This window comes from Ochotona princeps, chromosome 1 (genome assembly GCF_030435755.1).
Source record: "Ochotona princeps isolate mOchPri1 chromosome 1, mOchPri1.hap1, whole genome shotgun sequence".
Taxonomy (NCBI): domain Eukaryota; kingdom Metazoa; phylum Chordata; class Mammalia; order Lagomorpha; family Ochotonidae; genus Ochotona; species Ochotona princeps.
The window spans coordinates 109,033,455-109,056,504 of NC_080832.1; the positions used below are offsets into that span (position 1 = coordinate 109,033,455).

Genomic DNA, 23,050 nt, shown 5'->3' on the forward strand with positions numbered 1-23,050 from the left:
TTTCAAAGGCTCTTTTCTGGATATCTTTAATCTTTTGGTGCCAATAAAGTCTTATCCGTTTTCCACCTTAGCTGTCCAAATACTTGTAATTCTGGGTTTTTTTTTTTTTTTTTCTGTTTTTCTTCAGCTTCTTGCTTCTTCCATTCGAATCTGCATTACTGCTTTCCTCTCTGCTTCTTTTTTTTTTTTTTCCTTCTTTCTTATCCTTGTGTTATGGTAATACACATTATCAACTAATGTTCTTGTTTGGGTCATTACTTTTTCCTTTTTTCCCCTGTTGCTTGGCTCTGCGTTTTCATTTCCTCTGCTCTTATCACAAAGGTGTACTTTCCCCAACCCCTTCATTTAAAGAAAATTCTTTCCAAGAATACAATTTACACCACAAGGAAAAAATAATGACTTCATATTACCCAGTTCAGAATTTGTTTCTAATTTGACCATTTGTGAGGGGAAATACTTCAAAGTAACTGTCCCTGTGCTTATCCTATAGAAGGGACTAAGCTGTCACCCACAGGACCTGCACTGCCAAAGCTGTGGTCTGCGCTGGGTCATACATTTCCTACACTTCAGCTACACACATGAAATGCTCATCAACTCTTTCTTTTACTGGTTCACCAGCTGTTTTGCATGATTCTTCAAAATCATTGCTTTATGAGCTGCTTCAATCTGCCCCAGTGTAACTGTATCTTACATGACCAAGTCCAAAACCACCTGATCACCCTGCCTCTTCCAAATTTGGGATTCAACAGCTTTGTATAGCATGAAGAACTCTGCAATTCAGAACTTTTGAAATATCAAAACTGCTTGAGCAGGACCCTTGGAGTGTGCCTCACATCGGGGACCTGGGATGAGAGGGAGGCTGGGTGGGGCTTTTCCCTTTATTTCTCCACTGATCCCAGACATGGGGAAAAAATGATATTAGTGTGAAAACAATGGTATTACCCACTTTCCTGTAGCCCTTGACCCTTTATACCCTAAGTAACTATGTAAGATTATAAAATAAATACATAAATAAATAAAGTAAAATGAACAACCGAAAAAAAAAAAAAAAAACTCTGCTCTTGCTCACTCTTCCTCTTATCTTCCAGTCCAGAGGTAGGGACATAAAAGACAGAGTAGCAGCCCTGCATGTGTGAGACTCTCAAAGTCAGGGTCAGGGAACCGGGCGCCTTTTCTGGCTTTATCTTCCTGTTGGAGCCAGGCCCCATGGCTCAAGTCAGTCCAGAAAGAAGCACAGGGAGATGACCAATAATCACCTCCAGGTGAAGTCTGGCTGCTGGAGTCATTTCCTTCAGGATAAAAAAATTGTATCAAGAGACAGAGGTTTGGCACAGCAGTCAAGGCACCTCTTGCCACATTCTCATCCCACAGCTGAGTGCCTGGGTTTGAGTCCTGGTTCTACTATCAGTTCCAACCTCCTGTTAATGTGTATCTTTGCAGGCAGCAAAGGATGACTCAGTTACTTGGCTCCCTGTTACTCAGGCAGGAGATTTACACTGAATTCTGGCCTTCTGGCTGCTCTTGGCTGTTGTAGGCATTTGGAGAATAGCTAGACAGAAGATATTTCTTTCTCTCTCTCTCTTTCATCAAAATCAATATAGTCATTACTTTTTAAAAAAGATTTATTTATTTTTCATTGGAAAGGCAGAGAGGAGGAGAGACAGAGAGGAAGATCTTCCATCTGATGATTCACTCCCCAAGTGGCTGCAACGGCTGGAGCTGAGCCAATCTGAAGCCAGGAACCAGGAGCCTGCTCCAGGTCTCCCACGTGGGTGCATGGTCCCAAGGCTTTGGGCCATCCTCGACTGCTTTCCCAGGCCACAAGCAGGGAGCTGGATGGGAAATGGGGTTGCTGGGATTACAACTGGTGCCCATATGGGATCCTGGTGCACGCAAGGCGAGGACTTAAACCACTATGCTATCGCACTGGGCCCAATTCATTACTTTTTAAAACACATTAATTCTATATGAATACAAACTTTTTCCAGAAAAAAAATTTTTCCTTCCCACCTCTCATTTGGACATCCTATTGCCAAAAACATTGATAAGAACAGTGTAAGGAGGGAAAATTATGAGCCACCTCCCTTCTGAATACAGTTTCAAGAAATGTAAAACAAAAGTTTAACAAAGTTTTGAGGAAGTCAGAGTCATGGGACAATTGGTTAATCCTCTGAAAGTACCAGAATCCATATGGGCACCAGTTCGTGTCCCGGCTGCTTCACTTCCCATCCAGCTCCCTGCTTGTGGCCTGGGAAAGCAGTAGAGGACGGCCCAAAGCCTTGGGACCCTGAACCTGTATGGGAGACCTGCAAGAAGCTCCTGACTCCTGGCTCTTCGTCATTACTTCTGTCTTTGTTCCCCTGTTGCTCTGTTTTTTTCAGTCCCTCTGCTCTTATCACAAAGGTGTACTTCCGCCACCCCTTCATTTAAAGAAAATTCTTTAAATCGCTCTGGCCATTGCGGCCACTTGGGGAGTAAACCAACGGATGGAAGATCTTTCTAACTCTCCTTCTACTTTTCCAATAAAAAATAAATAAATTTTAAAAAAATAGTTTTGAAAAGGTAATACACTGTGACCAAGCTGAGTTTATTCCAAGAATCTTGAGAGTTTCTTTTTTAAAAACCTAAACATATCACCCGTTACATTAATAGATCCTACATGCATCTCAATAAGCCTGTGCAGAAAAAATTATCAGAACCAATTCATAATGTTAAAAACATTTCTCAGTACTAAAACTAATCTGAACAAAGATGTATCTAAGAACTACAGAAGCATCAGACTAAACGGAGCATCAGACTAAACGGAGACTCTTGAAGCAGGATCAACAGAAGCCACTACCACCTCATCACTTCCTCATCTATTTCAGTATATGTACGATAGCCCAGCCCCCTGCAAAAAATAAACAAGGCAAAAAGTTAAATTAACAGGAGCTGGAGTGATACCTGAGGAACAAGGTATCTGAAACAGCTTACAGAAGATATCTGACATGGGCAGCCATGGAGATGATGAGGGTTAAACAATATCCTAAAAGGAGAGGACAAGAAAAATGAAGTACAAAGTTTCTTTCCAGTTAACAGCTTTATGAACAGAGAAAATAAATCCAATTGGGCCAGGTGAAAGTATTCAAAAATTAAAATGTTTATACAAACCTGAATTTTCTTTAATACAACTGGTGTCTCCTGATCCCATACATGGTTTACTCCTCCATCAGTAATGTATGCTTTACATGCTGTCACCATTTGATTTGTTACCTAAAATAAATATAAGCACTAAGTAACTATAGGTAAAAAGAACAGTAAAGCCACATAAACCTTCTAAATAGTAGGTATAAAAATATGATAAATAGTAAACATATGGAGTAAATCAATCACAGAATAATACGAAAAGAAAATAAATGCACATGCCAGTCAAAACAAAGAAAATCTGAAGTCACATTTACCAACTGCTTTTAAGTCAATGTCATGGGGGCCATAAATGCCAAGGTCAGCGACATTTTCCACTTGTCTTACTCTTCTTCTAAACAGGGGTGAATCTAGCTCGTGTGTGACTCTTTGTCATCCTTCAGCATGCAGAGAATATAAATGTAGGCACTTCTTACATCCCTCACACCCCCCAAAATAGTGAAGAAACACCAGCTGGCCATTGAGAAATGGTCAGAGATGAGATCAACATGGCAAGTAGACACACAAATTTGGCAAATAACTAAAGTATATACAACACACACAGGATTTAGATCACAGCAGGGAAAATGACTAGAGAACACCAGAACCCAGTTCTGCAAGAGAGCTCTAAAATCATTCTAGGAATTCCTCAAGGTCAGAGACAATGTTAGAGCTCTTCAGTTGTGACTGGGGACCAGCGCTATGGTGTAGTGGGTAAAACTACTGCCTGTGGCACCAGCATTGTACAGAGACACTGGTTTGAATCCTGGCTGCTCCACTTCCAATCCAGCTCCCTGCTAATGCACCTGGGAAAGCAGTGGAAGATGGCTCAAGTACTTGGGCTCCTATACCCAACTTGGGATATCCAGATAAAACTCCTAGCTCCTGGCTTCAGCCTGGCATAACCATGGCCATTGCAGTCATTTGGATAGAAGATTCATTCATTCATTTTCTTTCTCTCTCTCTCTCTCTCTCTCTCTCTCTCTCTGTCTTTTCCCTTCTGTAACTGCCTTTCAAAATAATAAACCTTTAAAAATAGGAAGAAAAAGGAAGGAAGGAAGGGAGGGAGGGAAGAAGAAAGGTAAGAAGGGAGGGAGGAAGGAAGAGGAAGTTGTGAAAAATCACAAACTAACAGTAATCAAAGAAATTAACACTTCTATTTCAGTCTGAATACATGTTGATTAATACATGTTGAAAATGTGGGTCTCAGAATGACGTAAGTATAGGATATATATATATATAGTAAGGAGGGCGACAAGTGAATGGGGAAAAAGTCCTGAGGTTCTTGCATTGATTAATGCAAAAAGAGTACCTGAATTTACACTTTTTATAAAAAATTGAACTATGATTCTTTAACACTTAGCTTTACTTGAATCCTTTTCCCAAAAAATCTGTATTCATGTATTCTTTGGATAATTTTTCAAATTATTTAAGATAATTGATCATATATTGCTACTTAGAAAGACTTTACATAGACAGCAGTGCTGGTGGCTAAAACAGCATTGTTACCAGTGGACAGACACAATTCTTATCGCTTAACCAGGATCAAAATCAAAAAGAATGAATTTCAAAGCCACCAAGTACATTTAAGTTAAAAAAACAAAAAACAAAAAATAAAACAAAACCAAAAAAAAAAGCCATCAGGTTTGCCTCTGACAAGAAGAAAGGTACTGGTACTTGTAACATGTTCAATGCAGTATATTTCACTCGAGTCAACAGCTTTGCAACACAGTATTAAAATTTAGGCTCTGGAACAACCACTTAGCCTAGCAGTCAAGACCAATCAGACTGCCTGTTTTTTCATTCTAGCTCCTGACTCTTCCCAGTGAAGACCTTGAGGGTTAACAGTGATAGCTCCAGGAATTGGGTTCCTCCCCGCTCGTGGGAGACCTAGGCTGAGCCCTGGCCTGGGCTGGGGAGTGACCCAGCAGATGGATGATCTGGCTATCTATCCACAAACCTATTTACCTACCTATCTACTTACCTCTTTCTGCCTCTCAATAAATTTTTTTTTATTTAAATAAATAAAAACCCAAAACTCTGAGAAACATCAAGACTTTCCAATTTCCCTGCTAGGCTCAGAGGGAGAGAATTATTCCCCTTCTCACATCACGTGTGTGATGTCTTCCTTTAGACACTCACCTTGATGAACAATGAGGTCATTCTCTCTGAGGTATTGTAATACCTTGACACACTGTGAATCATTCGGATGGCATTAATCAAATTTTGTATTCCATGTGCCATCGAGACCTAAAATTAAAACATATCAAGTGAACTCTGTCATGCTTATAGTTTTAACACCCAATACTCTAGAATACCTCAAAGTCAGATAAATACACAAAATAATAATTTCACCTTAAAGGCAAATATTATCAAGTACAATGTAATATTCTAGACTGGATCTTGGAACAGAAAAAAGGACACTTTGACAAACCAAGGCAATGTAAGATAAACTGGGCAAAAAGAATTCTGAACTATCATTAACTTCTACGTAAACCTGAACTCAAAATTAAAGTTTAGGGGCAGGTACCTTGAAGAAACAGGTTAAGTCTCTGTCTGCAAAGCCTGCATCCCATATGGGTGTTAGTTCTAGTCCTAGCTGTTCCACTTCCGATTGAGCTCTCTTTTAAGGCCTGGGAAAGCAGCCAAGAATGGCCCAAGTACTTGGGCCCTTGCACCTATGGGAGAGACCCGTAAGAAGCTCCCAGCTCCTGGCTTCATACCAGCCCAGCTTTGGCTGTTGTAGCCATTTGGGGAGTGAGCCAGCAGAGAGAAGATCTTTCTTTGTCTTTCCTTCCCTATACATAATTATGCCTCTCAAATAAATATGAATAAAATAAGTGAATGAATGAATGAATCAATGAATCAATGAAAAATAAAACTTCAAAAGTAAAATAAAATTCTAGAGGTGAAAGAACTTTTAGACTAACAAGTCAGGGCTGATGTGTTGTAGCAAGTTAAGCTCCCTCCAGCCTGCAGCACCAGCATCCCTTATGGGAGCCAATTGGAGTCCCAGGTGCTCAACTTCTGATTAAGCTCTCTGCTAACAAAACTGGGAAAGCAGCAGAGATGGCTCAAGTGCTTCTGCCACTGTACACACATGAAAGAACCTGAAGAAGCTCCTGGATCCCAGATGTGGCCTGGCCTACTGCTGCTCATTGCAATCATTTGGGGAATGAACCAGCAGATGGAAGACTTCTCTTTTACTCTCTCTTTCTCTCTCTCTGAAACTCTGCCCTTCAAGTAAACAGAATAAGCCTTCAAAAAAAGAAAAAGATTTATAGTTTAATCTCCTTTTTTCAAAGCTGAAGAAATTGACTTATGGGGTTGAAGTGACTTACTGATGGTTAGAGAGTGAGCTGAAAACTGAGATCAAACAAGAAATGCTTTTCACTTAGCAAATTCCAATCATCTTTAAGCAATCCTACTAAGTGCTACTTCGATGTGAAAATAGGAAAAGAGGGGCTAGCTTCGTGGAAAAGCAAGTTAAGCCCACATGAGCACCAGTTCAAGTCCTAACTGCTCCACTTCCAATCCAGTTCCACGCTAATGTGCATGGAAAAGAAGTGACTATTTAAAGGTCTGATGTCATTAGATCTTCAAGACTGCACCATGACTTAAAGCACTATTGATAAACAAGCCAAAAATCCCAAAATGAGAATTCTCTCAAATGAGACCACCATGAAGCTATACTCTTTGTTAGGGTCAACATGAAGTAAATCAGCTATGGAGAATGAGAATAAAAACTTACATGTCCTGCTATAACTTGTACTACAAACCTGTACTCAGTTTCTGAATTTACATTAGTGATTCCAAAACCACAAGAAAAACAGACAAAAAACAAAACAAAACAAAACCTACTTTCTGGGCTGCCATTTGGTGAAGTGCTTACATTGCATCTTGGAAACTGATATCCGCACTTGGGTGAAGCCCTGGCTACACTGCTACTGATCCAATTTCCTGCTAATATGCACGCTGGGTAGCAGCAGGTGATAGCACAAACACTTGCATCCCTGACATCCAGTGGAAATCCAGGATTGAGTTCCTGACTTCCGGCTTCAGCGTGGCCCAGTCTTAGCTGCTGGGGGCGTTTGGGGAATAAACTAGCCGATGGGATCAACCTAGACTGTAAGTGGAGGTAGGGCTAGATCCCAAGCATGCAGATAGAGGATGCAGGCACCCCAAGCAGCTGCTTAACGCACTGCACAATGGCTAGCCCCAAAAGATTCTTAATCATTTAAATAATCATATCAAAAGTCACACACAAAATGATTCATAAAACTCACATGACCATAAAGTATTTCCTGAGTTCAGAGGTGTTAAAATGAAAAAAGTCTCAGAATCTATAAAATAATGTACTATTATTGTCCCCATTTTGCAATTGAGAAGATAGACATATGAGAAAGTCAGGTATCTTGCCAAAGATCTCACAGCAACAAATGATGTATTTGAGATTTTGAGAACCCTGATTGAGACAATCCAGGCCTGCTGAGGTCTTAGCCACACCTCCAGGTAGGCAGCACCAGCATTGCCCACCCATTTTCTAACTAATTAAGAGACCACCAATGGGGAACATCTTACCTGTAGGTTCCCCACCCAACAAGGAGCAGTCAGGAAAGGACCTTCCTCAAACCTTTGATGTCTCTTCCCCTCCTCTTTGGAGAGGCACCCCACCTCCTGACTTTCTCTAGGGAGGTGCTTCCCCTTCCCTCTCCCTTCCCTGCTCACCTGGTCCCTTCGCAAATAAACTTTTCTGTCTGCAACAGATTCCCGGCTTTTTATTTCTATACTAAGCTGAAGAAAGAACCCACCGGGCATTTCTGGTAACACTGATGGTCACCCTGGTGCAACTCACTATAGAGGCACAAATAAAATCAGTGGCATTCTTGCTTTCAAAGATCATACCTTTTAGGACAAGGTAAAATATCTAAAAAGATTTTTAATGGTGAAGGACTAAATAAGACCAAAAATAATTTGTGACTGGTATATTATAGATACGAGGTATAGCTAAAAAGTAATTAAACCAATTATATGTGGCCTATGGAAATTGACATTGATATTTTTGGTTAACCTTGTATATCAGAATTCAAATTATCTGTGTTATCTTTCGCTCAGAAAGATCCTAACAAAATTTTCTGGTAGGAGTCACCTCCACCCCTGCTAAGTCCATCTGCAATATACCCTTGCCTCTAGAGAAGAGGGCTCAGTGAGGGCAACCAACGAATCCCTCAGGAAAATACCCTTCACCCAGTTGTTAAACACTTCTATCTGTGCTAATAGCTTCTGCAGTGCCCATCTCTTAACTACTCCATAGATCATGGTGAGACACTTGATATGTAAAATATATCACTGTAGGTATGCCTAGTGCAAAATACCAGCATGATTTAAAAAAAATAAAACACGGATAAAATTTGCCAACTAGAAATGGAAGCTTGTGTCCTCTACCCCTACCCCACCCTACACCTCCCAGATAGCAGTTATAAACCCCAAAGAAATTACTGGCTGCCTTAAATGAAAATGAAGAAAATGAGGGAGAAAAATGATTTCTGAACTGACAGAAATGGTGGGTGTATGAGTAGGAAGCAATTACATGACTCACTCCTCTGAACACCTTCTGTCATTTCAGAGAATAATGCTTGGAACTTTCCCACATCACAGAATGTGACAAAGCTCAACAACAGCAACAAGATAATAATAACAAGGAACACCATGGCAGCAGTAATTGAACAAAGTTTTTAAAAATTACTATGATGGAAAAACACCAGAACTAAACTATTTGTCAAATTATATGAATTTAAGTGAGTCTTTTGAATACAAAAGTTGAAATCAGAATATCCTAAAATTTAAAGTCTTGATGATAATAATAAAAAGATGTATTTTTCTGCCTAGTTTACTTTTTCTCAAGAAGATTTTTAAATGTACAGAAAAGCATGGAGAAAAACATAATTGACGAATTAAACCCATCACTAGACTTGACAAATGCTAAAATTTTGCTCTTTTTACTTCATCCATTATTTTCATCAAGCAATACTTACAGACAGTTTCTGAGAAGGCTTTGGGTATAAGTGTATTTCATATTTGTATATTCAACCCTTGTGAGTAAATCCAAATCCTTGAGACAAGAGAGATCTAATTTTTCTTATACATACTGCGCAGTTGTAATCAAGGAAGGAAGTCATTGGGTTACCAAGTGAGTCAAGCAGCAGCATTGTTTATACAACACTACATAGTCTAATTTCCTCATGGTCATACATACAGACCCAACCATTTCATAAGTGGTAAAAAAAAAAAAAAAAAAAAAAAAAAACAGTCCTATGTGAAACAAATTTTACAAACACTCCCAAAAAAATCTCAGCTGCTAAATAACACAAATAACAAAAAAAAAAAAAAAAAAAGAAAGAAAAAGGAAAAGAATCCCAGCTGCTGACAGTATGGGTTGAGGGAAGATGCAAAAACTCAGAATTTTTTGCAAATCACAATACTTACACAATACTAATGACACACATTTTAAATAAAGTTCACCATCTCTATGAAATCAAGTTTGCTTCAAAAAGTCTTCCTATCCTCTCTCATGGTGTTCTCTGATAGATGGTGGGTTCCTATATGGCACTAAGAACTACAGTTGCACAGGATTCTAACTCACATCTTCTCTCCCCTACCATATTAACTTTCCTGGCTACTCTAGGGATGGATATGAGTTGCCCCTACACCTCCATTTTTTCCTCCAAACCCAAATGCAGTGATTTATATATTGTCCCTCTTTCCCTATTTTTAGTATGAAAATCAGTGTTAACTCAAGAAAGTTGACCAGCCAAATCACGTGGACAGTACTGTCACCAAGTATTTCATAGCATTTTAGTGTAAAAGATACCTTGAAGAAACACAGTGAAGCACACAGAAGCAGCAAAATGAAGCGGGAAGACAATAACAACCCATGACACCAAAGAGGGCTAGGTTCAAATTGGTTCCCTTCACCACTAAAAAGTTGTAGGGATGCTAAAACACAGTTTTCAGCTCTTTACAATGAGGCTTTTGTATGTATAGAATGAAAGAATATTTCAAGCACAAAGCACAATGCCCACGACAGAATTTGGGTATTCTCAAGCTCGTGATCACCTCTAAGAGTGTACTTGTTAGGAGCAGGCCTCTGGTCGAACAATAAGACACAGCTCACATCCCATGTTAGAGAGCCTGGGCTGTGATTCCTGCTCCCTACTAATGGATACCCCAGGAAGTAACAGGTCAGAACTCAAGTAGTTGGGTCCTCCCTGCCACCCAGGTAGGAGATCTGCATTGAGTTGTTGGTTCCTGGCTTTATCTATGTCTATTCCAGGCCACTGTGAACACCTGGGGAATGGAGCAACATATAAGAGCTTCTTTCTCTCTCTGTCTCTCTCATGTAAAATAAAATAAATCAAAAACATTGTTAATGAAACTTCTAAACGTGGCTTTCAACTTGAGTGCTCTCTCTTATTCACTCTGGCATCACTCCCTCTGTGGATCTTGATTTGCTACATAGAAACAACCACATAGCAAAGGGCTGAGGTTGGCTAGCAGCCATACAAGTGAGCTTAGAAATGGAATATCCAGGGACTGGCACAATGGCCTAGTTGCTAAACCCTCGCCTCGCAGGTGCTGGGATGCCATACAGGTGCTGATTCAGCCACTCCATTTCCCATCCAGCTCCCTGCTTGTGACCTGGGAAAGCAGTAGAGGATAGCCCAAAGCCTTGGGACACTGCACCTGCCCGGGGACCTGGAGAAGGTTCGTGGCTCCTGGCTCCTGGCTTCAGATCAGTCCTTTCAGCCGCTTGAGGAGTGAACCAGCAGATGGAAGATCTTTCTCTCTGTCTCTCCTTCTTTCTATAAATCTGATCTGCCTTCCCAATTAAAATAAATCTTTGAAAAGAAAGAAATAAAGGGGCCATCCTGTCAAACACTCCCTCTAGAGGATACCACAGCCCCAGTTAACAGCCTGTGTGCAACCTCATAAGAGATTCTGAAACATATGCCACAGACATCACTGTTTTAGTTATTCAATTCTAGAATAACTTGTTATGCAGTAATGAAAAAATAATAGATTCACATGTTTAATTCACAAAATGAAGACATACCTGTGATAATGCTACATGTTTAAATGTTAATTAAAATGTTAAATACAGTTTTTAATTCACTCTAAATATATGGTAGAAAGGATTCTAATGTAATTTTTGCCATTATTCACATGTGAAAGTTATTCCTAAAATGCATCGTTATACTAGCTATATTTTTAATCTTTTTTTTATTATATTTTTGACAATCTTTACATAGTTAATTAGGGTAAAAAAGGTTCAAGGGCTATAGGAAGGTGGGTAAAACTATTATTTCCATATTGTTTCCTTCATGTTTAAAGGTGGGTATTAAGAGAGAAGGCCCACCCAATTGCCCACCCTCCCCAGGTCCCGGATGTGGGGCATGCTCCAAGGGTCTTGCTCAAGTGGTTTTGATAGTTCACCAGTTATGAATCGCTGCCAATCTTGCCACTCCAAGCACGATGAGGTCTTTGAAGAATCCACTGATTGACATAGTCCATCATAGAGTCTCCGTTTGCCCCATATTTCACTGCCAACATAAAGCTGAGGTGGTTGATCGACCTGTTCTATCTTCTGTCTTTTCTTGGTTAGGGTTCTGAGTCCAGGATTTCAATTGGGGTGATCTCCAAAGAAAATTTGTCTGAGGTGTTCTCAGACCAGATTCTTGTATGTACTAGCAAGTACAGGGCCCGGCAAAGTCCATCGCCCTGATCAGCTGGTGGTTGCAATTGCTGGGTTGGTTCTGTTTTCAGTCCCGACTTCCACTGGAACCAATGGGTGTTGTAGTCCAACCTAGTTCTGCCCAGCACATACTCGGCCCTTGCATAAACCAGTGGGAGCTGCAGCCTAGTCAGAGCGACCCGCAATAACCCCCACCAGGCCTGTACCCTAGCCTGCTTTGCCAGTGTGTGTAGCAGACTAGTTCAGTCTGTCCCACATCCCATTCGGCTCTCATACATGTCAATGGGTATTAAAGCTTAGTTCTATCTGACCAGCTCCACTATGCAGCCCACACAGATGCTATTGGGTATCTGTCTAGCCACCCCAGCCCCTGTCCTAGTTTTCTTACCTTGCCATGGAAGTGGTAACCCAAGAGGGAGGAGCCCACCATTTCCCTCCCAGGCCTCTCCCACTCCCAGATTATGCACTCTCCAGGTGGTTCTGTGGTTTGACTTGACAGAAATAGACCCCAGTGCCAGCTTCTGCCAGCTGATGCTGCGGCTAAGCCCAAACAACCCTCACCCAATCTAATTGTGTTTGCATCAGTAGGAATAATCAGCCCAGCCTGGCTTTTCCCTGATCTGGTCCACATGAGGCCCACAGGTGTTGTAGCCCTGCCCAGTCTGGTCTGCCCCCATCCCAGCTCATGCTCTCCAGTGGGAGTAGCTGTCCAGCAAGGGAGCCCCCATTATTCCACTGCCGGCTCTGCCCCCTCCCTTCCTGGTTCTCACATGTGCTGGTTGGGTGCTGCAGTCACATCTGGTACAGACAACCTCACCTTGGCATTCCGTATTGTGCACTAGTTTTTGTCGCGACCAAACCTGGCTCGACCCACACACTGCTCTGGTGCTTGGATTTGCCAGTGGATGGCGAGAACTGATTCAGCCTGGGCTTGCCTCAACCCATGCCAAATGTATGCCAGTGGGAAACTTTCCATGGTCTGTTCTGGGCTGTTTCCTATCATGCTTCTTGTGCTTACCTGCAGGGTCTGTGTCCTGCCAGAGGAGTTGCCCAGGCTCTTCCATCAGAACCTCTCCCAATGCCAGATTTTGCGCATACCAGTGGGTCCATGAGCCAGCCCTACTCAGTTCACCTCCTGTCCTTGCAGGAACAGTGGCTTTTCCTGACTGGCCTTCAACCCATTCTGGTCCTTGCTGTTGGATGTTTCAGCCTGGCCATGGCTCGTCCATACCCACATATGGCTCACACATGGTTCAGTAGGGGTTGAGACCTTGCCTAGTCCATCCCACATCTACCCTGGTCCTCCAGGACACCAGAGGGTGTTGGAGTCTGACCCGGCTCGGTGCATCCAATCCCAATCCACACTTGTGCCAAGGGAGATTACAACCGTTTCCTGGTTAGAATGCAGCCCCCATTCAAGCACACGTGCCCCTTGGTGGGAACCTCAACCCAGCTAGGGTTGTCCCCTTAGCTCCCCAACTGCGCCTGTTCCCAGCCATAGATCATGCCCATACCAGTGACTGCTCTGACTCAGTTTGGCTCAGCCCCTCACCTGTCCCGACCTCTGCCTTAGACACTGTGGCTTAGCGTTCCTGGCTCATGCAGACCAGTAGGTGCAACATCCTAGCTCAGCATGACCTGTGCTTCATCCTGGTCTCTAGTTTCACTTGTGGGCTAAGGTTTGCTCAGTCCTGCTCCGTCCACCCTGTTCCATTACCAATTGACACATCACCCAGCTGTTGGAGCTACTTTGCCCAGCTTGTCCAACCCCCAGGTCTGGACTACATGTTCACCAGCGGGAGCTATGACTTGCCAGGGGAGTTTCCCAAGATCCTCCATTTAATCCACTCCCAGACCCAGTTCTCATGCATGCCATTGGGTTTAGGCCAGCGGCCAGTGTAGTCCGGCCTCCCATTTGGCCTTATGTGAGCTGGTGAACATTGCAGCCCGGCCCACCCCACACCCTATTCAGGATGCACATTTGGGTGCTGCTGCCTTGACCAGTCCAGACTGTTGCGGTTCCTTCACCTGTGATTGATGGCAGGCTCCTTGGTCACACCTAGCTTAGTCCATCACCACCCCAACCCTCGAGCTAACCAGTGGGGCTAGAATTTCCACAGGGTTTGGCCCACACATCCCTCACAGAATCTACCCCAGGAAATGGCTCTCGATTGTTAGTTAATGTAATGGCCCTGCTTAATGTGACCCTTCTCCTGATCCATCATCATGTCAGGTAACAGGATATGATTCTTCTGGACAAGCCCTGAGCCATAGCTTTTGCATGGACAGGTGTTTGGTGGTCAGCATTGTTCATTGATTACAAGTTTTTCAAAGGAAGAGTTACTGTCATTGGGAATCTTTACGATTGATTCACGTCCTAGAAGCTCAGTGGGTTCAACCTGGAGCTACCTAAGCAGCGATTCAAAGAACCAAAACCCCAGGCGGCCAGCAGGCGGAGCCTGGCACCAAATGGCGCACTGGCTGCCCAGGGACAGCTCAGCAAGTGCACGTGGTGGCTGGCGTCTGGGATCCAGGCATGAGACGCCCCATCCTGAGACCCACCAGCTATACTAGCTAAATTTTAAAACTATACTTAAGAAAGCATACTTACTAGGTCATAGTTATAGAGAGGCTGACATACTTTTTCAAGAGTATACAAATATCTGACATTATCTTTTGATTCATTTGCTGTATCGGTAATTCTTGCATCCAGGTCACGCCAATTCTGAGAAATAAAAGTATGAGAATTCTATGAAAGAAAAGTACAAATTCTATAAAACATTCAAATCTATCAATGTGTTACCATTTATCCACAAAATTCAAGCTTTCCTTACTTAAAAAAAATTACTAAAACAGTAGCTACTTAAGTATGGCTCATTTTTTTTCTTATAATACTTAAACCTTAATGCTATGAACAACTTTAAACTATTCATTAAGACTGAAAATGTATTCCACTGATAACTTGGACAGCCTGTAGTTGTGGACTGGATGTGCTTCCACTAGAATGGCTTTCCCAAGTGAATGATTAGTGCCTTTGCATTGTTGTGAGTCATCAAGAATGAGTTCAGCTATTAAAATGTTTTTTAAAAAAAAACATTATTCCAGGAAAATACTGCTTTTAACAAATTCAATCTCAAGTCGAGACTTCCTTGCAAGTGATTCTTAGCTAACTCCAGCTATGAGAAAGTGCTTTGCTGTTCTGAGAATTCTATCTGGCCGTCATTTCCATGGGTGGGTTGTAGCTTTACCTGATGGAACCTCACAGAACAGCATCCCGTCAAATACTCAAAGGCATTGACCACATCATGCATCACACCTGGCACTCAAGGAGGAACACTCTGTGTCCCTCTGGTCATTGAATAAAACATGAACTTGACAGCTTCAACATCTTGGATTTTCTACTCTGTATATACACCCATTGTTGTCGGTGTTACAAGTGTACCTCAGAAGTGAAAGCAGAATTCTCAGCGCGATCTAGCTAATATGGATAAGAACTAAACTTCATTTTCATTTTTCTAGAAACTACCTCTCATAAGGCCTTCTCAAGTCAAGTTGCACCTTTAGCCAGTAAAATTCCATCAACCGCATCAACTACAACTGCCAAATCATTCACCAGTCTTGATCAGTTTTCTTTTTTTTTTTAAGATTCATTTATTTTTATTGGAAAGGCAGATTTACAGAGGAGGAGAGACAGAAAGACCTGTCGTCTGCTAATTCACTCCCCAAGTGGCCACAACAGATGGAGTTAAGCCAATTCGAAGCCAGGATCTTCTTTCAGATTTCCCATGCACTTGCAGGATCCCAAGGCTTTGGGCCATCCTCTCTGCTTTCCCAGGTCATAAGCAGGGAACCAGATGGGAAGTGGTGCAGCCGGGACACAAACTAGTACTCATATGATATCCTTGGATTGCAAGGTAAGGATTTAGCCACTGAGCCATCGTGGTGTGCCCCTCTAAATCTTTCCTTAACAAACATTATCTTACTAAAACTGACCATTCTCCCATACTAGAGATGATAAATGCATCAACTGCCTGCCTTAGAATTGGTTGTGGGTGAAAAGAGCATGGAATGGTTGGAACCACACAGTCACAACTGAAAGAACATGCTTTGGACAAAATCATTTAAAAAAAAAAAAACATGGGAGTCAAACAGTATGTTTACAGGAGCTGCAGATATTAATATGAAATCCCATAATCACTACTAAATATTCATTCAAATCTTAATATTGCCTTCTAAAAAATTCTCAAATGGAAGACCCATACGGAACTACCACTTTTGGCCTGGACCAGCCCCAACCACTGTGGCCACTTGAGGAGTGACCAAGGTAGACAACAGTCTCTCTCCACCCCCATCCCAAGTATGTATGAGTGTGTGTGTGAGTGTGTGTGACTCTTTCCTTCAAGTAAAAAACATATTTTTAAAAGAAGAAAAGTTAAGAATACAATCTTCTTTTAAACGATTTGTTTATAGGCTAGACCAGGCCAGGTTGCACAATAAGATTGTGGACGCATGGGCCTGGCGGCGTGGCCTAGCAGCTAAAGTCCTCGCCTTGAATGCACCAGGATTTCATATGGGTGCCGATTCTAATCCCAGTGGCCCTGCTTCCCATCCAGCTCCCTGCTTGTGGCCTGGGAAAGCAGTCGAGGACAGCCCAATGCATTGGGACCCTGCACCCGCGTGGGAGACCCAGAAGAAACTCCTGGCTCCTGGCTCCTGGCTTTGGATCAGCCCAGCTCAGGCGGTTGCAATCACTTGAGGAGTGAATCATCAGATGGAAGATCTTCCTCTCTGTCTCTGTCTCTGTCTCTGTCTCTCTGTCTCTGTCTCTCTGTCTCTCTCTCTCTCTCTCTATATATATATATATATATATATCTATGACTTTCCAATAAAAATAAATAAATCTTTTCTTAAAAAGGCATCTGTGCCAAGTGACAGTGTATTAAAAAAAAAAAAAAGACTTGCGTGGTGAGGTAAGGCAGATCATGCCAGTTTGGGGTCAGCAGGGGGCCAGGTTCATGAGTCCCAGGGCAGGGTATCTGACAGGGTTCAGGTAGTTTGGCTTAGGTCGTGGGACCATACTGCGTGGTGGGGGCTGGGTTCGTGAGCCCGGAAGGGGGAGATCCGGCTGGGCTTGGGTCACCAGACCCAGGTCTTTTGCCCTATCTGTGAAGCGGATGCTGAGTTCATGAGCCTTGGGAGTAGGGGGAACCAGCGGGGCCTAACCTGGGTCCTTGGGCTCACATGCAAGGGGCTGCTGGGTCTGTAAACCCTGGGGTGGGGGATCTGGTGGGGCTCAGGTCGCCTGGCTCGGATCTCAAGGCATACCTGTGGAGGTGTGCCGGTTTTGTGAGCCTCAGTGTTGGGGGACCAAGCAGGGCTCAGGTTGCCCAGGTCCTGCGGCCACCTACTAGGTGGGTGCTGTGTTCATGAGCCCCAGAGGATGGGGAATCCAGTGAGGCTTGGGTCGCCCAGCTGGAGTCCTGGGGCCTGCCTGCAAGGTGGATGCCGAGTTGGTGAGTCCTGGGGGTAGGGGATCTAGTGGAGCTCAGGTTGCTTGGCTCGAGTCCTTGGGCCCACGTACAAGGGGAGTGTCAGGTTCGTAAGCCCTGGGGGTGGGGGATCTGGTGGGGCTTGAGTCACCTGGCTTGGGTCCTTAGGCCCACCTATGGAGATGTGCTGGGTTTGTGAGCTCAGAGGTGGGAGATCTGGCAGGGCTTGGGTCGTCTAGCCCAGGTCTCTTGGCCCACCTGCAAGATGGATGCCAGGTTCATGAGGCTTGGGATGCCTGACCTTGGGCTTACCTGGAAGAACATGTTCTACTTAGTGAAGAAGGCAGAGCAGTGAACACAGGCCCTGATGTAAAAGGAGAATGTGGCAACTCATTTGGTGCTGTTTTAGCAGAAGAAGGAGAACAAAACAAACTGGACAACTGCCCCAGTGAAACAATGACAGCAAAAACTCTCGGTGAACGGAGACTTGAGGCTTACTATATCAGCCAATGGACATTGGGAGGGTGACATCATCCTTGGATTGGTGAAATCAACAGCATTTCAGTATTATCCAATCCACTTGAGCAGAACCCTCGGAATATGTACACAATGAGACCCTGAATTGATATGAGGTGGCAGTTCCTCATCCCTGGATACTGGGACATTTAGAAAGTCACACGTGGCTTCCCCCTTTGTCTCTCCCGTTCCCCCGGAAACAACAAGATGAAATAGCAAATTTGGAAACAATGAGTTCATTCAATTTTCCCTAACCTTCAATCCTTCCCACCCTGATTAACCATGTAATCATTATAAAAGATAAAATTTTTTAAAAATTTAAAAAAAGAAAACAAAGAAAAGATTTGTTTACGTGAAAGGCTTGGGGGCAGGGGGATGCAGCACAGAAGACAGAGAGTGAAAGAGAGATTTTACATCTACTGGTTCACTCCCCAAAGAGTTGCAATGACCACTGGGCCAGGTTAAAGCCAGGATCCAGGAGCTTCCTCCAGGTCTCTCACACGGATGTAGGGGACCAAGCATTTGAGTCATCTGCTGCTGCTTTCCCAGGAAAATTACCAAGGAGCTGGATCAGAAACGGAACAGCTGAACTCCAACCAGTGTTCATACGGGATTACAGCATTGCAGGCAGTGGCTTTACACACTAAGCCACAACACTGACCCCAGAGCACAATCTTGTGCCCTGCTTCCTCTCTTGCCAGGTCTGTGATCTGAAGCAAAAAAAAAAGTCCTGCTTTCCCAGTGATCTTTGTACAAAAAAGGGAATGACAACAACAGCACCTACTTGACAGAGCGGATGTGGCACTTAAATGCAATATAACAAGTAAGATATTAACATGGTGTTTGTCACATATTAAGCATACAATAAGTGATAACTGATATTGTTATTAAGTCTTACATGATTCACCAAAATAAACTCCAAGAAGCCTAAACAAGTAGGTGTAAAAATAAAAGCCCCAAAAGTAGAACAGAAGAAAGGAAAATTAATTTTCAAATTCTATTAACTTTAATTCATCCTTCTTCAGAATGCCTGTTTAAATAATAGATGAAAGCCAAAAGCAATAAAAGCAAGATTGACAGAATTTAATTCATTAGAATATTAAAATTTCATAATGAATGAATCTTTTTTGTAAGTCTAAAATACAGCCAATAAATAAGCATACCTAGCACCTCGATCCTGGTTTCTAAAAACTATTCTCCCATGAAACGAACCAGGGTTACTGAAGAAGCGATCGGTCCCAGGACTAGGGCAGACACATACAAGATAAGCCTGGAGCATCTGTGGTAACCAAGAATAAAGGAGCACCACAAACAGCAGGTGACACTGACTGAGCAAATACCCAGAAGCCAGGTACAATCGATACAACAAAATCATGACAATATTGGATTATAACCCAGAGCACACATTATTATTATAACCAGAGCACATCCTTAAAGGTACATTAACATAGATAATCAAAGGAATAGGTAAATTTCTTCCGCACAAATTATAGTTGATCAATGTGGACAGAACAAGGGAGCTAGAAAATCACCATTAACACACCACAGCAGTCACTAGTGGAGCAGAACCATCTGTGAACGTTCTGCATGTAGCCTCCAGGAATGGCCCTTCCCACTCACATACAGTAACTGTCTACTACAGAAACTTGGCAGATCCACTGAACCAAGTGATCAAAGTTACCTCAACCATAACACAGCATATTGATGCCGTTAGTACCATCAAAAGAAACCCTGAGAGCAGGGGCCAACACCAAGGCACAGCAAGGTAGGCCTCTGCCTGTGGCACCTGCACACCTTACAGGTACCAGTTTGAGTTGTGGCTGCCTCCACTTCCAATTCAGCTCCCTGTTCACAGCCTGGAAAAGCAATGAAGGATGGCTCAAGTCCTTGGGCCTCTTAAGGTACCTACGTGGGAGACCCAGAAGAAGCTCCTGGCTCCTGGCTTCAGATGGGCACAGTTCCGGCCATTGAGGCCATTTGGGAGAGGGGGGTGAACCAGTGGATGGGAAATCTTTCTCTGTCTCTCTTCATTCTGTAACTCTGACTTTCAAATAAAAATAAATAAATCACTAAAAAAAGTCCTTGGAAGAACACATGGTGGCATATGTATAACCTAAATGGGCTCATGAGAAACCATTAGACAAACCCCAAAATGAGGGACAGTCTACTATTCAGGGTAATATTTAGATCATTAGTATTTATACTTATCAAGATCATCAAATACAAGAATAGATTCAGGAATTGTTTACATTAGAGGTATATGAAGGAGGCATGGCATCCTTAGAACAAGAGAGGGAAAAAAAAAACGTTGAAAAACTGGAGAAGCAGAACTTAAGGCTGTAGTACAGGCCCAATGCTAACCTCTTGTTTGTGATCACTAAACAATAGCTTTTTGTTTTTGTTTTTCTAAAATATTTATTTATTTTTATTGCAAAGTCAGATATACAGAGAGGAGGAAAGACAGAGACGGAGATCTTCTGTCCAATGATTCACTCCCCAAGTGACCTCAACAGCCAATGTTGTACCGATCTAAAGCCAGGAGCCAGAAACCACCTCCAGGTCTCCCACGCGGGTGCAGGGTCCCAAGGCTTTGGGCTGTCCTCGACTGCTTTCCCAGGCCATAGGCAGGGAGCTGGATGGGAAGTGGAGCAGCCGGGATCAGAACCAGTGTCCATATGGGATCCCGGCGCGTTCAAGGCAAGGATTTTAGCTGCTAGGCCACGCCGCCGGGCCCTAAACAATAGTTTTTGTTTTGCTCATTTTGTTGAAGATTTATTTACTTTAACCGGAAAGGCAGATTTACAGAGAGAGGAGAGGCAGAAAGAAAGAGCTTTCATCTGCTGGTTCACTTCACAATGGCCAGAGCTGAGCCAATCCCAAGCCAGGAGCTTCTTCCAGGTCTCCCACATGGGTACAGGAGTCCAGGGTCTTGGGTCATCCTCAACTGCTTTCCCAGGCCACAATCAGGAAGCTGGATAGGAAGTGGAACAGCCAGGACATGAACCCACATCCATATGGGATTCTGGTGCTTGAAGGTGAAGAATTAGCCAATTGAGCAATCATACTGGCCCCCAAAATAAATAAATCTTTAAAAAAGACACACAACTTCACTATTAGTACAGAAAAGACAAAAAGAAAACCATTTTCTCTTCTGTCTGATTAGTTTAAAGATGACTATTATTAATTATTGAAGAGCTGTAGACTATTCATCCTAGGGAAATATTTACTTAAAAGCTTCAGTTGCCGCTGTACTTATAAAAATACAGAAAATGAGTTATTTGCTTTAAAATGTTGAACATAGAGTTGCCTTTTCAACCAAGAAGTCTGCTTGAAATTCTCTACATTCTAGAGAAATATGTTCACAGAGTTGTCCACAAATGTTCGTAACAGCATTAGTCACAGCAATGTTCGTAAAATTCTAAACAAAAAGTAGTATTGTCCAGACAACGGAATATTGTTCATCCATGAAAAGAAGCAAAGCACTGATTTACCTACAACATGGATAAACCCAAGAAACATCATACAAGTCAAAGAAGCCAGTTACGGAAAGTCATATGTGATCCCATTTACATAAAATGCTCACCATAAGAAAATCTAGAGATGTAAATAAAAAAAATCTAGAGATGGAAAGTGTATTAGTGGTTACTAAGGATAATGGATATGAGGTGCAGTGGGAAGGTGATCACTGGAGGGTACTGAGGCTCTTTTTGAGATAATAAAAAGGTTCTAAAATAGATTGTGGTGATAGCTGCACAACTCTGCAAATGCATTATGAAGCACCAAATTGTACACTGTAACCAAGTGAAATGAAATAGTATGTAAAGCGTATCTCAAGATCTTTGCATGGTAGGGGTGGATACAAAGAGAGGGGGAAATTGGGTGGTTTCCAAACAGACAAATGATCAGACAAAATACAATATTTTTGCAAAACTATACAGCTCCATTTAGCACGCACAATTCTCTAAGATATACTATTGAAAAACACTATGTATCACATACTTTTTAATAAAAAATTGGAAACAAAATTATGTCATTTCATTTATGCTTAGTAAATCATTTTTTAAGAACCAGAAAGGATGTTTCCAGAATAAAATAAAAAACTATGCTTACCTCTGGGTTCTTACCATTCAGGTACAAAAGGGGGGGTGGAGCACAAAGGATTTGTATTTTAAAAAGGACTTGCTCTACCTGTGTTTGTGAAATCTTATTTTTTTTTTAAAAAAAAAGGGGGGGATTGGTGTGTTTTATACACAGAAGTATATGGTTTTTTAAAAAAAGATTTATTTATTTTTATTGAAAAGGCAAATTTACAGAGAAAAGGAGAAACAAACAGATCCATCCACTGGGTCATTCCCCAGTGGGTTGCAACGGCCAGAGCTGAACCAATCCAAAGCCAGAAGCCTTCTCTGGGTCTCCCACAAGAGTACAAGATCCCAAAGCTTTGAACTATCCTTCACTGCTCTCCTAGGCCACAAACAGAGAACTCGATCAGAAGTGGAGCTGCAGGGACACAAACTGGCACCCATGTGGAATACCAGTGTTAACAGAGAATTAGCCTGTTGAACCACTGTGCCAGCCCCATAGAAATATATGCTTTAAAAAAGAGAAGGGAGGGCCCAGTGTGGTGGCCTAGTGGCAAAAGTTCTCGCCTTGAACATGCCAGGATCCCAAATGGGCTCTAGTTTAAATTCCGGCAGCCCTGCTTCCCATCCAGCTCCCTGCTTGTAGCCTGGGAAAGCAGTTGAGGACAGCCCAAAGCCTTGGGACCCTGCACCCGCGTGGGAGACCTGGAGGTGGTTTCTGGCTCCTGGCTTTGGATCGGTACAACATTGGCTGTTGAGGTCACTTGGGGAGTGAATCATTGGACAGAAGATCTTCATCTCTGTCTTTCCTCCTCTCTGTATATCTGACTTTGCAATAAAAATAAATAAATCTTTAAAAAAAAAAAAAAGAAAAAGAAGGAAAGAGAAAAGGATCAGGAAAGAAGCCAAATTGTAACTAACTCTGACTTTCTAGAAAAGGAGGTAGAGCGGCAGACTACTAGAGTAGTACAGATGCCACTTGGGACCCCCAAACGGAGTCCTTGAGTTTGAGTCCTGACTCTGCTTCTCATTCTAGTACTCTGTTATTG

The 23,050-nt window shown here is 42.6% G+C and overlaps 1 protein-coding gene across 1 annotated transcript in view; it reads right to left on the reverse strand.

The window, feature by feature from the left end:
- DNAH8 (dynein axonemal heavy chain 8) overlaps positions 1-23,050 on the reverse strand; it is a 324,409-nt gene that overhangs the window by 272,786 nt on the left and 28,573 nt on the right. The window contains exons 10-12 of the mRNA XM_058663714.1: positions 14,526-14,639; positions 5,305-5,412; positions 3,151-3,252 (exon numbers count right to left, since the gene is read on the reverse strand). Of these exons, the coding sequence (XP_058519697.1) occupies positions 3,151-3,252; positions 5,305-5,412; positions 14,526-14,639 (324 nt within the window). The remainder of the gene's footprint in view (positions 1-3,150; positions 3,253-5,304; positions 5,413-14,525; positions 14,640-23,050) is intronic.